General features: G+C 39.5%; 1 protein-coding gene and 1 long non-coding RNA gene across 2 annotated transcripts in view; both read right to left on the bottom strand.

Annotated features, from left to right (window-relative positions):
* Window positions 1–3,266: 3,266 nt before the first annotated feature.
* On the bottom strand, window positions 3,267–4,649 carry LOC118562718. Its single transcript, XR_004930781.1, has 2 exons — window positions 4,577–4,649; window positions 3,267–3,616 (listed from the first exon to the last, which is right to left on the bottom strand). It is a non-coding gene; the product is annotated as an uncharacterized LOC118562718 (long non-coding RNA).
* Window positions 4,650–6,598: 1,949 nt separating this feature from the next.
* Window positions 6,599–14,161, bottom strand: part of LOC105923242 — a 39,245-nt gene continuing 31,682 nt past the window's right edge. Inside the window, exons 14-24 of the mRNA XM_036135514.1 lie at window positions 10,915–11,185; window positions 10,110–10,153; window positions 9,951–10,021; window positions 9,644–9,858; window positions 9,308–9,558; window positions 9,098–9,226; window positions 8,731–8,869; window positions 8,509–8,538; window positions 7,920–7,963; window positions 7,295–7,601; window positions 6,599–7,133 (exon numbers count right to left, since the gene is read on the bottom strand). Coding sequence (XP_035991407.1) covers window positions 7,323–7,601; window positions 7,920–7,963; window positions 8,509–8,538; window positions 8,731–8,869; window positions 9,098–9,226; window positions 9,308–9,558; window positions 9,644–9,858; window positions 9,951–10,021; window positions 10,110–10,153; window positions 10,915–11,185 — 1,473 coding nt within the window. The 3' untranslated portion in view covers window positions 6,599–7,133; window positions 7,295–7,322. The remainder of the gene's footprint in view (window positions 7,134–7,294; window positions 7,602–7,919; window positions 7,964–8,508; window positions 8,539–8,730; window positions 8,870–9,097; window positions 9,227–9,307; window positions 9,559–9,643; window positions 9,859–9,950; window positions 10,022–10,109; window positions 10,154–10,914; window positions 11,186–14,161) is intronic.

The following is a 14,161-nucleotide window of genomic DNA, read 5'->3' as shown; positions in this document are numbered from 1 at the left end:
AAGAAACCTCTATCGATTCCATGCATCAAATTCAGCAGAAATGAGCATTGTGTAACAGTTTATGTATCAGGTGGCATTTGATCAGACAGAGAAAAAATATTTTAGGAATACATTGAATTTTATTAACATAAAAACTCCAGGTCCAGACCTGATGAGGCATTCCTCAAAACCTCATGAACAGCATCTGAAAAGAGGAATCACATTGTAATTTCTACACTTCCTGTATCCCTCAAATGACTCTTTAAAAAAAACTCACTGGTGACAAATCTGTGAAAGCAGATCTGACTCTGGCTCCTCACAACTAGCAGGGATTCCGCCTTGCTGCACTCACAGACTGGCCAGTCTTCATGCAGCGATCCCTCCCAGCTGCAGTTAGAGTAGGGGATTTCTTCCCTCCGTATCCACAATATAAACTATTCACACATGCACAGGTAGGCCAATGACTTGGTTACTGTTGTTGAAGTCTCTCTAGCGAACCATAAAGTGAAGAAGAAACTAAACTAAAACAAATCAAAAATGTTTTATCTCTGCTAGTTTTCTTTTGGTCGCTTGTGCCAGTCACCAGCCCAGATAAAGGAGTGTTAATTGAGATTAATAAGAAACAACACATTTATTTAGAGTGTTTTTACTCACTTTGTCTTTTCCACAAGTATAACTTTTGTCTCTCTTATTACGGTCACATGCATATTACTATATATGCAAGTTAGGCGATGACATTCAGTAACTTCTAACAATTTTTAGAACACCCCTACTGAGTTGGCATCAACTCACCGTGCCTGAAACACGACTGCTTTCTGGTCTGCCTAGCCTTTTTCAAAAGACAGAAAACTATGGATTAACTTTTCAAAAAGAAAAGATAGTTTAGATGCCACAAACAGTTGGAGGCAACGGATGGATGGCTGAAGTTACGGAGGGAGGGGGGGTTGATTCGCAATATAGGGCAAAATGGCTTAATGCAGCATTAAAATAACTTAAGATCAAATGTAGATTTGAAATAGTCTAAACCTATAAACTTCTGGAGATGTTGCCATTTATTTCTATATTTAAATTTTTACACAATATTTTCACCTTGGGATTTTCATGATCATTTTGGTATTGTTTGTTATTGTTTGAATTGGTATATTATTTTGTATTTTTTATACCTTATGGATACGGACATAATCAAAACAATGCCCAGTAGTGTCCCAGTTTAAAACAAATATGTTGGCAACGCAAGAAACAATAGTAATGAAAATGGTCTTAGGAGGGAAAAAAGGATCAATAAATATGTTGGTACCCACAGACTATTTTCTATGTGTAAACACTCTTATTGGTTCATATAGTAGAGCATCTCTGTCATATTTTTGTATGCTTAGACTGTATACATAACCTTTTATATTGTAGAACATTTGCTTCAAACTTTACTAGACCATTTTAAGCTATAAAATATTAATAAAACAATATCTTGTTTTTACTCATGAACCCTTGATCTGTGGTTTATTTTGGTTTCCAACATCAATTACTGTTTTTTGATTGGGGAATCAGGGAAAAGAACAACTGGAGAGGTAAAGTGAAATAAATCTAACATCTAACACTTGGCAGCCATGGGTTGTTCAAGTATTTCATTAATGAAATTATTTTGTGAAATAGTTAACCTTTATTTTGTAACGTTAATGAACTTCAACTGCTTTTCTCCAAATTGTCCCCTAGAAAACTGGTGTAGTTGAAACAAGACCAAGAATCTCCAAAATATGAGAAGCATATGACCTTGCTTCTTTATTACATTACAACTTTAGCCATTTTAAAATCTTCTCTGTATGAATTAACTTTAAAGTTCATGATTAATGATAAGTTTGAGTATCATTTATATGTTAAATCTTGAACATGATTGCGTATTTTATTAAAACAGATGATTACATGTAATTACATGAAATGAGAACCTGAAACCCGTCATGAAATTGTTTTTATTGGGTGGAGCGTTGACATTTTGTAAATCCTGATAAATTTCTTACATTACACCAGGTACCTTTATGATTAATTTATCTATTCCATGTGATTGCGCCCTTCCTGGAATCAAAATGAGTTCAGAGACTCTAAAAATCCAGGAAGGTTCGGCTCAACTGGGTCAAACTGGAGGGATGTCCTTTTCAAAATCTTTTTGCAATTACATGTATTTGTTTGTCTTGTACACCAATCTCCATTTGTTAGGTGTTTTAATGCTTTATGCACCACGTGGAGGTGTGCTCGGTGTCACTGGTTTCTTGATAAGTTTCATTAAGTAGTTTTCCCTTCATATATACTGGATTCACACTTGATCCAAATTGAGTAGGCTCCCAAGATCTAGTCCAGATCTGATATACTGACCTTCACAGAGTAAAGAGTTACAGGATTCTTCTCAGACTGAGAGGGAAGTGGGGAGGTGAATAGAAACACCTGTTTCTGTGAAGGTAAACATCTAACCAGGTAAAATGTGTTTTTTTTTATCCTCACGTGGAAGTTATGGTGCTGAATGCTGACTGCTCTGGACTGGTTCCTACTCTTTCTCATCTCCCTTTCTTTTTCTTGAAATAATGTAACCCTACACTAGCTACAAAACCACTATTTTTAAGAGTATTAAGATACAATACTTTTGGTAAATGTAAACATATCTTCATATTCCTAAGAATAAGTTTATATAAGCTCCAATTGGCAAGTGACCACTTTATATCACTCTGCTACAATCTCATACTGCGCTCCAGTATGGGATTATTTGCCATTATTCCATCTTTATATTTTAATGATAATGATAATAATATATTTTATCTGGAACAGGGGCGTAGCCAGAATATTTTTACCGGGGTGGCCAACATGGGCGCAAAGCTAGCAAGGGGTGGCCAATAGAAAACCCTTTACAAACATATATACTATACTTTATACAGTACACAACCCAACCCCTTCTTGCTAACACATAACACGAATAAGTAGGTTTAGAAAATAGCTGATGGTAATATGCCTGTATACATAAAATAATCGACTCAAATACTTGTTCACAAAAATGTACTTTATTTAAAGTTCAAAAAAAGACAGTCATAAAAAAAACATCAAATTGTGGCATGAACCCATAAAAAAGTAATTTTCTTAAGTCGTGCAGTAACCAAGACATTTTTGCTGTTATAGTGTTTGTGTATGAAATATTTAACAATATTTACCTTTCTTACATATGAACTATTAAATACACAAGTAAATCATTTATTTATCTTGCACATAGCTAGCCTCATTGTATAATTGACTAAGTCATATTTGAAAGCTTTTGGAAAAGCAAGGACAAAATATTACAGGAAGAAGCACATATTTTATGTAACAGACATTTCAGGGAAAACAGGGAACAACAGTCATATTTTGACTACAAGGTTATACTGTACGTGTGAGAAACAGTTATACCTTTACTTAGTCTGCAACAAAAATAATAATTACTCTTACAAAAATAACTTCCCGGCAAAGATCCATGGTCTCTAACTCTGGTTACCAGACTCAGTTCAAGCCATTTATATGTGTTGTACCAGTCTTTAGAAAAGCATCTTCTTCTGTTCCCTTGACAGGTTCGAGGGAAGATTTTTAGTTGTGGCTGCTTGGACCGCTCTACTCTAGACTAGGATATCTATAATGAAACAGGAGCGAAAGTCTGTTATTCTGACATTAAAATGATGACAATAACAATAAATAATAATACCAGCCTCCCCATAGTAATGATCATTTCTAGCTGTAATAATGGCCTATAGGCATTTCGATTGAGACAAATAAAACATATATATATATATTTTTAAGTGTATATATTTAAGCTGTCTGATGTTGTTCCTCATCACCGTCCTCTGCTAATGCTGGCTCTGTGTCCTATGTGCAATAACTACTGTGCAATTCTATTTAACACACTGTGCAATAACACTGTTAAATAATCCTGTTTTAATAAGCGACTTCAGCTGTAATGTTATCTCATTACCTCACTGTTGTTCTTACCTGGTACCACCTAATGTACGTCATTTCATTTGTATAAAAGTCACCTCAGTGTACATAAGTCATCCTGAATATATGCTTTATTTCCCTTGTACTTTATTTTTTTTGTTTGTTGATACACTGTACATAAGTGGACACACTCTATATACCTTATGTACCTTTTCCTCCTTTGGCACATTCTTTTGTTTATTAAGCCGATGTGTGACAAGTGAATTTCTCCACTGTGAGATCAATAAAGCCCTATCTATCTATCTATCTATCTATCTATCTATCTATCTATCTATCTATCTATCATGCTGCTTTCTGTTCCTCTCCTCCATCCACCTCCTCTTTCTCCTCCTCCTCCTCTGTTCTCTGTTGCTCCCCTGTCATCTCTTTATCTCCTTCTGCTGTTATTTTCTTCTTAAAATAAGAAGACATGTCTGTGGACTTTCACTTCGTTGTCTGGAAATTGACAAACCATACAGAAGCCCCAGCTAACATCGGTAGCTATGTAACTCTTAGAAAACTTGTCAAAAAGACAACAAAAGCTGCTGTAACAGGAGCTGATGCAGTTCACATATCCCCCTCTTCTTTTACAAAGGAATGATTTGACTTATTTACTTACCGTTAAGTTCGCTTTCTCTATGAATTCCTTTTATCACCGTTGAACGCGGGCATGCGCTCAGCCATGGTTGTCTGAGAACGCAACAGCTGCTAGAAGGGAGGGGCAGAGAGAGGGAGGGCAGACGTGCGGGGGAGGGGGAGCGGCAGGGTGAGCTACGGTGCGCAAGAAGGTCAAGAAGAGCGGCTGTGCATAAAGGGATGAAATGCTGAACTGACGCTACTACCATTTACACAGGCGAGTGGGGTGGCCAGTGGGGTGGCCAGGACATCGCCAGCGGTGGCCATGGCCACCACCTGGTGACGACCCTGATCTGGAAGCTCCTTTCAAGTCACCGAACAAAAACTATACATAGATAACCAATAAAAACAGTATATGGTTGTGTAATAACAGAAGATCAGAGAGGTAAGGAGGTGCCACGATGTTGAGAGCTTTGTGTTCTATTTCTTCTCTTCACTGCAGCGACGTCTGGCCTGATGTTTAACATCCAGGGGAGGCATCAGCTGAGCTCCTGCTGCCAAGAGCTTCATGTCATAGATGATTCTGATAGATGATCAAACATAGCTGCTGGTTGAGCTTTTATTACAACCAACTCTCTTTTATTGTCCACACCTGTAAAACTGGCTTAGAGCCTTTCTGCTTAGCTGAGTTCCTCTCCTGGATGAAGCCACTAAAGAGCCATTGCTGCCACTACCGCTTTACTTTTCTCTCACATAGAGAGTATTCCTGGATCAGGGCTTCTGTGGTATTGTTTACATGTCTGTCTTATCTGTGTGAAAAGCCATGGCAGAGGTACACTGAGGCTGGTTCTGGTTCTGCTGGAGGTTCTGTCTGTTAAGGAGAAGGTTTCCCTTCTGCTTTCACTACATGCATGCTCGGTACATGGGATTGTGGTTTTGTTTCTGTTGGTTTTCTTCTTGTCTGCTAGCTCTCAGTGTTCGTTGAGGTTTTGGGACGTGGGGGTAAAATAAGAAATTTTTCTGTGCAATGTAAACCTTTTCAATCCTTACTCAATAAAAAAAGACATTTGAAAGAATTTTACTATTATTGAATATTTATTTTACATCTTGTTAAATTGGATAGGAACCATTTATATATTTGTCTGTATTGCATTAAGTTCCATAAAAATCTGATTTGCATTATTTAATTGTTTTACGGAAGTTTTTTTATAATCAAAAAGGTACTAAAAGCCTGCATGCAATCATTAACCCAAAAAGTAAATCCGTCTTCTTCCGCTTATCCGGGGTCGGGTCGCGGGGGGAGGCCCAGACGTCCCTCTCCCCAGCCACTTGGGCCAGCTCCTCAGGAGGAATCCCAAGGCGTTCCCAGCAGAGAGACATAGTCCCTCCAGCGTGTCCTGGGTCTTCCCCTGGGCCTCCTCCCGGTGGGACGTGCCCGGAACACCTCACCAGGGAGGCGTCCAGGAGGCATCCTGACCAGATGCCCGAGCCACCTCAACTGGCTCCTCTGGACGTGGAGGAGCAGCGGCTCTACTCTGAGTCCTCCCCGGATGACTGAGCTCCTCACCCTATCTCTAAGGGAGAGCCCAGACACACTACGGAGAAAACTCATTTCAGCCGCTTGTATCCGGGATCTCGTTCTTTCGGTCACGACCCAAAGCTCGTGACCATAGATGAGGGTAGGAATGTAGATCGACCGGTAAATTGAGAGCTTGGCCTTTTGGCTCAGCTCTCTCTTCACCACAACGGATCGGTACAGCGCCCGCTTCACAGCAGACGCTGCATCAATCCCCCTGTCCATCTCCCGCTCCATCCTCCCCTCATTCCTGAACAAGACCCCAAGATACTTGAACTCCTCCACTAGGGGCAGCACATCCTCCCCAACCCGGAGGAGACACTCTATCCTTTTTTGGTTCAAGACCATGGTCTCAGGTTTGGAGGCACTGATTTTCATGCCGGCCGCTTCGCACTCGGCTGCGAAACGCTCCGCAAATATTTTATATGTATCAAAAATTTAAATATTCAAGAGTTTTAAAAATATTTACATAATTAATATCATCAACAGGAAAGGTCTATTTGAAAAGAAAATTGTTGTCATTGACATTCTAATGTTATTTTAAATGCAAACAAGTATTAAAGAAACAGACGTTATGGTTCATGGCAAAGTCCTGCAGGGCGGCACGGTGAGTCTCAAGTCTTTTTACTTCCAAATAAAAGTATTTTGATCGTTTTAAAAGAAAACCCTGGATGCAGGCAGGTGAGATGTTGGGTAGTAGATGATTAAAAGTCTTTCAGGAGCTCAGAGTGAAGCTGAGGCTCTAAAGTACTGGAAGGATTCAGCTGAGGTGGATCAGGTTTATGATCGCTGGGCCTTCTGGTCATCTCCCCTTGGAAGTGTTTCGGACATCTGTAAGGACACCTAACCAGAGGATATACATGTAGCCTGCAAACTCCTCTGAATCCCCCAGGATGAGATGGAAAGCCCTCAAGACAGACTTGCAGGCTTTTTACTTTACATGCACCCGACTTGATCAACAAAATCCAATCCAGCCCAGGAAACTACAAATCCAGGCCACCTTTACAACATTTCAGTCTGTGCCCTTGGGAGAAAAACAAAGAATTTAGGGCTGGAGAAATCATTTTACACATATCTGTACTGAACTGTAACAATCTTTTCAGAACCACAGCGGATTCATCAGGTTATTTTCCAAATTTGGTTCAAAGCATTGTCAGAATAAATTTAAAATAAGACATTTCTTACATTTCTCCTGTGATGCCTAACCTTCAGGTCATGATCTGGTGTCTGGAAGCCTCTCCACCAGATCATTCCTGTTAATTTCCTTAAAAATGTCTTTGGTGACCTCCACAGCCTGTTGGGTGAAGGTCTTCATCATCAGATCCACCAGGTCGGAAGTATCTGCCTCGTCCAGTAGAGTCGCTGGGATGCTTGGGATGCCTGAACTCTCGTCTCTGTTCTTCAGTTGCCATTTGAAATCTTTAAGCTCATGTTGTTTCAGATCTTTCAACAGTTTCAAAAGCATCTCCTTGTCTGATGTGATTGCCGCTGCCTAAAGATTTACAAGAAAGAACGTCGATCACTTCACGGCATAAAATGCTGACTTGTTCTTAAATAGCTGCTACCAGCAGAGGGCGGCTCAGTGGGCAGAAAAGTTGACCTGTTACCAGAAGGTTGTGGCTTCCCCTTGTCAAATGTTGATGTGCCCCTGAGCAAGGCACTTGACCCCAAGCTGCCCACCGTTCTGTGTATCTTTGCATGAATGTGTTTGCTTTAAAGAGTGTAACTGGGGGTGATGTGGCTCCGATGTTTAAATGGTTGGTATGACTAGAATAATAATCCTCAAATGTTAGAAAATTCTCTTACTCACTCTTTGCATCATTGCAGACAGATGCTCATCTGAACGCTGCTTCTCTGAGGAGAAAATGGTTAAAAAGTGACAGATTATCCAGCTTTATAAAGGATTTACAATAAATTAACTATTCATACAGTTCAAGTTGGGTCAGGGAGTTGCTAATGTGATGTAATCTGATTGAAACCTGGCCAGAACAGATAAACTAAACTTGACACAGTAAAGATGTGTTAGGAGATGCTCTGATCGGGTGAGACCTAAATGTTTCTTTCAGGCCTTCATGTGCACAAACTGGAGTCACATAATCTCTCCAGTGAAACACTATACCATCCCACCTTATTCATAAAGCACTTTAAAACACCCTCAGTCAACAAAGTGCTATACATGTACAACTGAAACTAACAATACAACTAAGATGCAAAGATAGACAAATAAGATAATTAAAAAGTTATTTTGGAAAAAAATGGTGAAAACCATCTATCGCTTTCCTTCCACCTCACAGTCATGCTCAACTTTGTGTTATTCGGTTTCAGAAAGTTACCCCATTGAGTTTTTATATTTGTAAAGGGATGTGAAAATCTTTGTACAATCCACCAGGTTGTCTCACCTTGTGCCTGGCCACTGCTTTGATACTCATCTGAAACAGAAATGCAAATAAATCAGTTCATGTAAACAGGTCTTCTCTTATTGACCCAAATTTAAAACCAACCAATCAGATGAGTTCTTCCTCATTCTGTGAAGCAAAGCTGCTCAAATCAAGCAGTGAAGTTCCTCTGAGGAGCATTTTGTTGTCAATACTTTAACTGAAATTCACTGATCTGAAACAGACCTTTTCGAACAGCACACTCCCACACTGGCTGGTCCTCTCCGTCGGGTCTGAGCATCAGACTGAAGTTCCTGTTTGCATTTTCAACGTACACCTCAAAGAAATTTGGCTTTCCTCTCGGATATTGGAGTTTTATTCCTGTCTAAAGAAAAGACAGGGATGATACGCGTTTAGTACAATCTTACTATATTATATACAGTATTTTAAAAAGTATCACCAAGTGCATTACTGACTGAACCCATGGTACTTCTAGCTCATTTACCGAGAGTGATGTAGACGATACATGTGTTACGTATTGTGCAACCATAAAATGGCCTTTAGATGCATGTAGAGTCTGATGAAAAAACATCTAAAGCTGCATCAAACCTACTTTAGGAGAAACTTCTGCTGCATCCAGATCTGATGAGAGGATGAAATAATCTTTCACTTTCAGGGACTTCTCTGGGTCTGGCTTTCGGATCACTTTGTATCCATTGGAAGTTTCCCTCTGGTCCATTTTCTGTAAAAACAAAAAACAAAACAAGTGAAAGTATTGATGTGTCTGAGCTGTGTTCCTCCACACTGGTAGACCTGTGATTACCTGCTGTAACGCTGGATCCCGTGGGATGAGGTAAACATGTAGTGTGAGGAAAGCTGTGTTGGTCTGATAGATCAACACGTTGCAGCTGATTTTCACAGGAAAGCCAATTTTCATCAGCGCCGCTCTCGGAGAGAAAATGGGTTCAGATAGTTTGACATGTGCTGATGAGACCTCAGAGACTTTTTCCACAGCGTCTCCGCAGTCGTCCATGTGTAGGACTGCAAACCAGTCCAAAGGTTTAGGGATGTCATCTGAATAAAACACAGCAGTGAGACACCGAGAGGAAATGTTTGAATCCATCATGTTAAAAAGTTTGCCACCATCGTGTTCTCCTACCAGTACAGATCCAGTGTGGCAGGAACACCTCCATCATCTTCCCCGTAATGAGGGTGATGTCCATCATAGGACCTGCAGGCATGTATCCTCTGCTTTCTATCCTCTCCATGTGTCCGTCCCAGGAGCAGAACCGGTACTTAAAAATGACCTTTTCTGAACAGACCCAACGCAGACCAGAGACGCTGCATTCAAAGTGTCCAGCTTCACACTGGAAGCTGAAATATGGTTAGGCAAAAAAAAAAAAACACAAACATTTATTTGAAGTTTCCAGTTTCCTGTGCAGCAGTGCTGATGAGGCTCATTTCACCTGTAGGTTGGAGCTTCTGCATCTGTCCGGTTTTCCTCAGGTACAAGTTCAGTCCAGCAGCTGGAGTCCGGCTGTAGAACACAGATCAGATGCTACTTTCTGACTCTTCACCCAGATGAGATACGTGTAAATATCACCATTCAGTGATTGAATAATTACCATCACTCCTTTAGTTTCCTTGGCATCCAGGCGTTTAACAGGTCCTTGTAGAGAAACAATAACCTTATTAAACCTTATTCATCCGGGGTCCCATTTGCCATGAGAGTGGGTTGTTCTGCACAATCTACCGTATTTTTCAGACTATAAGACACACTTAAAATCCATAAATTTTCTCAAAAATTGATGATGCGTCTTATATATGATTACCGTTGTGCTTGCTGGCCGATTTTATGTGGTACAATCTCATAAATCTGTTAAAATGTGTAAGTACGACTTTGGCTAGCAACGAAGCCGCTCCGCTCAATGGATATTCAGAGCATTACGGTACACTACTTGATAGGACCCCTGAGCTGTCTACAAGTCTGCCTGACTGTAATGTCTAAACTAGAAGTGCATTCTAGTTATGCCTAAATTAAATTGTTAGAAGTTATGATTTCAGATGCATTATATGCTCCCATTTGGCAGGGAATATGTTGCCAATATTCACTTCTGAAAGTATTGTGACAAGCTGGCAAACTACGATATGCGATTTCTAATCACATATGGTCAAGACACAGACTGGTGATCAAATCATTGGATATATTACTGGTAATTTAATATCTTATCCATTTATTACTGATAATCTGGGATAATCTTAAACATGATATGTTTATAATAAAATCTGCTTAATGCTCAGAAATAAACTCCACAAGCATTGAAAATGTTGATTATTTATCGGATTTAAAAATCTTATATTAATCAGAGAAAGATAACCCATCGTGATCAGCATACTGCATTAATCAGAAGTTGGTTTCCCTTAACTTACTTGTCGAGATTTTCACTGGAATCTTCTGTACCAAATCAGACCGATTTATCTGCTTTAAAATCTGCATCGCCTCGTCTAAACTTTGTTCATCAAACTGCTCCAACATCAGCTCGGCCACTTTCCATTTCGTTTCATTAAAGTAGGTCGGGGTTCTTCTCCTGTGCTTCATGGCTGTCATCTGTAGGGTTTCCCAAAAACGCTCAAACTCAGCTTCATCTAAATTTTCAAATGTTTCCAGAAGTTTCTCCATAACCGCTGTTAGACTTGCTTCCTGAGGGGTGAAACATATCATGTATTTATTTGAATATACACAGCTATTGCTCCAAAAATTTCAATATTGTGTAAAGATCCATGTTTTTGTCTCTTTTCTCATGAAGTTAGACTCATGTATAAATTAATTACACATAGAGAGAAATATTTCAAGCCTTAATTTCTTGTAATATTGCCCCGAGTACCAGGTCTGAGCTCCTTTTACAAGAATTGTGATTCTGCTGAGGTGTTCTGGAAGCCCAGGTTGCTTTGATAGCAGCCTTCAGGTCATCTGGACCATTGGTTCTGGTGTCTCTCATCTTAATCTGGACAATACTCCTTAGATTCTCTAAGGGGTTCTGGTCAGGCCCATTTTTTTCTCAATTAAGCACAGAACCACCCTGGCCATTGGACCAGCTTTTGGTACCAAGTCCTGTTGGAAAATAAAACCAGCATCTGGACTTCAGAAAACCCAGTGGACCAGAACCAGTAGATGACATGGTGCCCCAAACCATCACTGATTGAGGAAACTTCAGACTGGACTTAAAGCAACGTGGATTATGTGCTTCTCCACTCTCTTCCTCCAGATTCTGGGACCTTGATTTCCAAATCAAATGAAAACTTTACTTTCATCTGAAAAGAGGACTTTGGACCACCAAGCAACAGTTTGGTTCTATTTCTCCTTAGACCAGGTAAGATACTTATAGGATCTGTCTGTGGATTGTGGTTCTTGGTGTACTGATCCAGTCTCAGTCAATTCCTTGCAAAGCTCTTTCAAATTCCCGACTGAACTTTGGTAGACCTTCCCTTCCAGGCTGCTGTTCTCCCGGTTGCTGCGGCACCTTTTCCTACTACACTTTTTCCTTCCACTCAACTTTCTATGAATATGCTTGGATGCAGCACCCTGTGAGCATCTGGTTCTTTGCAAAAACCTTCTGTGGCTTCCCCTCCTTGTGGAGGAGATCAGTGCCTGTCTTCTGGATCTCTGTACAGTCAGCTTTCTTTTCAATCATGGTGTCGCCCTACTGAGCCAAACTGAGAGACCTAACCCTAACCCTTTTTCACAATACTCTAATAATCTGAGACACTGATTTGCGTTTTCAGAATTATTATTATTATCAGAATTACAAGAAATATAGGCTTGAAATGTTTCAGTCTATGTGTGATTAATTTATATAACAGCCAAATTGTCTCACTGTTAAAGGGGAATTTTCCTGTCCACTGTTCCCTCATGCATGCTTGGTATGAGGGATTGCTGCAAAGTCAATGACACAACACAGGCTATTCTCTGTGAGCCGATGCACATCAAATATATATAAAGAATTTTAGGAACACTTTCACTCTTACAGAAAAAGAAAACTGTGACAATTCAGCAGATTAACTCCAAATAGTTCTGGTTTGATGGTTCTTAGAGCGGACAAGGTGGAGATAATCACACGTGTCAATAAATAAAAGTTAAAAGTAGCGCGTAAATGTGGAAGGATGGCAGCGTCGGCACTGCTGGAGGACATCGCTGATGGAAGAATGTTGAGGGAGTATTTTTCAGAGATCCTGCTGGAACATGATGATGAGGAGCTGATTAGCCCGTTCAGATTGCCCAGAGCAATTATTGTTAAACTGGCCCCAGCCTTAATCATTAGTCGCTTGGCCTTAATCGTTAATCGCCAGTTTAAGTTGTAACTATGCTGCGTTATTTGTAACGGGAGCTTTTTAAAGGGAGATGACAGACAGGTCAGGTATTTTACAGTAAATCATAAATCGTCCCAAGCCTGTGTTATTAGACAAAAGCAGTAATGTTCTAGTTGGGAAATGAAATCTTTTGGGCTTTCCCTGGCATTAAGACAGCAATTCTTAATGTTACACAGCCAGACAAGACACATAAAAAATAACGAGGTATTTCTGCAGAGGGGTGTGCTGAATATTTCCAGCAACAGTGAAACCTGTACAGGGATAAAAGGAGGTGTGGACAGGATGAGACATGAAGGTTGCATCAAGAATTGCTTACTTTATGCCAAAGAGAGCCCAACAGGTTTATTCCACCAATGGAATATTACCGCTTTTGCCATAGTACTCGGCTCTATTTATACATGCAAGAAAACTTTATTGGATATAATTCTGGGATTATTTCAAGTTCAATGACAGGTAAATCCCACGGTGCATGAGTGCTAGAGACTAGTTGTGCGGTACAGAGGCGTTCCCTGTCTGGCTTCAGGTCTATTTTTGGTACTGCAGTTGTGTTATCTCAGGGCTATTTTGTCTTTCAACGCTGCTATGTCAAAGTGCAGACTAATCGAATGTGACGTTAAACAACTGTGAATTGAATTAAGAATTGCTATCTCTCATTTAATCCATTTTTGACTTGTTTTATTTTCATTTATTCTCTTTTGCATGTTGTTTGAGTAGCGAATAGTGTTTCCTAGCATTTTATTAAGTAGAATAAATGTAACAGAGAATTATTAGTTTAATAAATAATAACGTGTGAAATAGTAATTGTTTGTGGTTATTTTGGTCCAGAAGGTCCAGAAATTGTCTCTAAGAGCAAAAGAAGTACCTTCTTTTGAGTTAACAACTGAAATCAACTGAGACATTTTCATTGGTTTGTGATAAAGTAGTAAGGTTAAAACTCCAATTGCAATTATAATTTGAGTTATCAACGTTTGCTGGATAAGTCTAATTGGTCAACAACTGGTCAGATCACACTTTTCCAGCATAAATAAGTTCATAACAGCTAATTAATAAATGCATTGTTAGTGTTAATCATTACAGGCGTATAGCTCTTGGATCACAACCATTTTAATTATATTTGTTATAGCTACCATTTCAGTTTGAATGAACTATTATTAAATTATAATAGCAAATTATAATTAATATTAATATTCATAATCAAACAGGTTTCTGGAATAACACTGTTTTATTTGGATAAAGTTTTCTACTCTTCCTCACATTGCCTTCCTGTCTGCTGTCATTTTTTTGGTGTTTTCCCAAAATGCATCAGTGT

The sequence above is a fragment of the Fundulus heteroclitus genome, chromosome 3 (assembly GCF_011125445.2).
Source record: "Fundulus heteroclitus isolate FHET01 chromosome 3, MU-UCD_Fhet_4.1, whole genome shotgun sequence".
In the NCBI taxonomy this organism is placed as follows: Eukaryota; Metazoa; Chordata; class Actinopteri; order Cyprinodontiformes; family Fundulidae; genus Fundulus; species Fundulus heteroclitus.
This window is presented reverse-complemented; position numbering and strand designations above follow the sequence as displayed.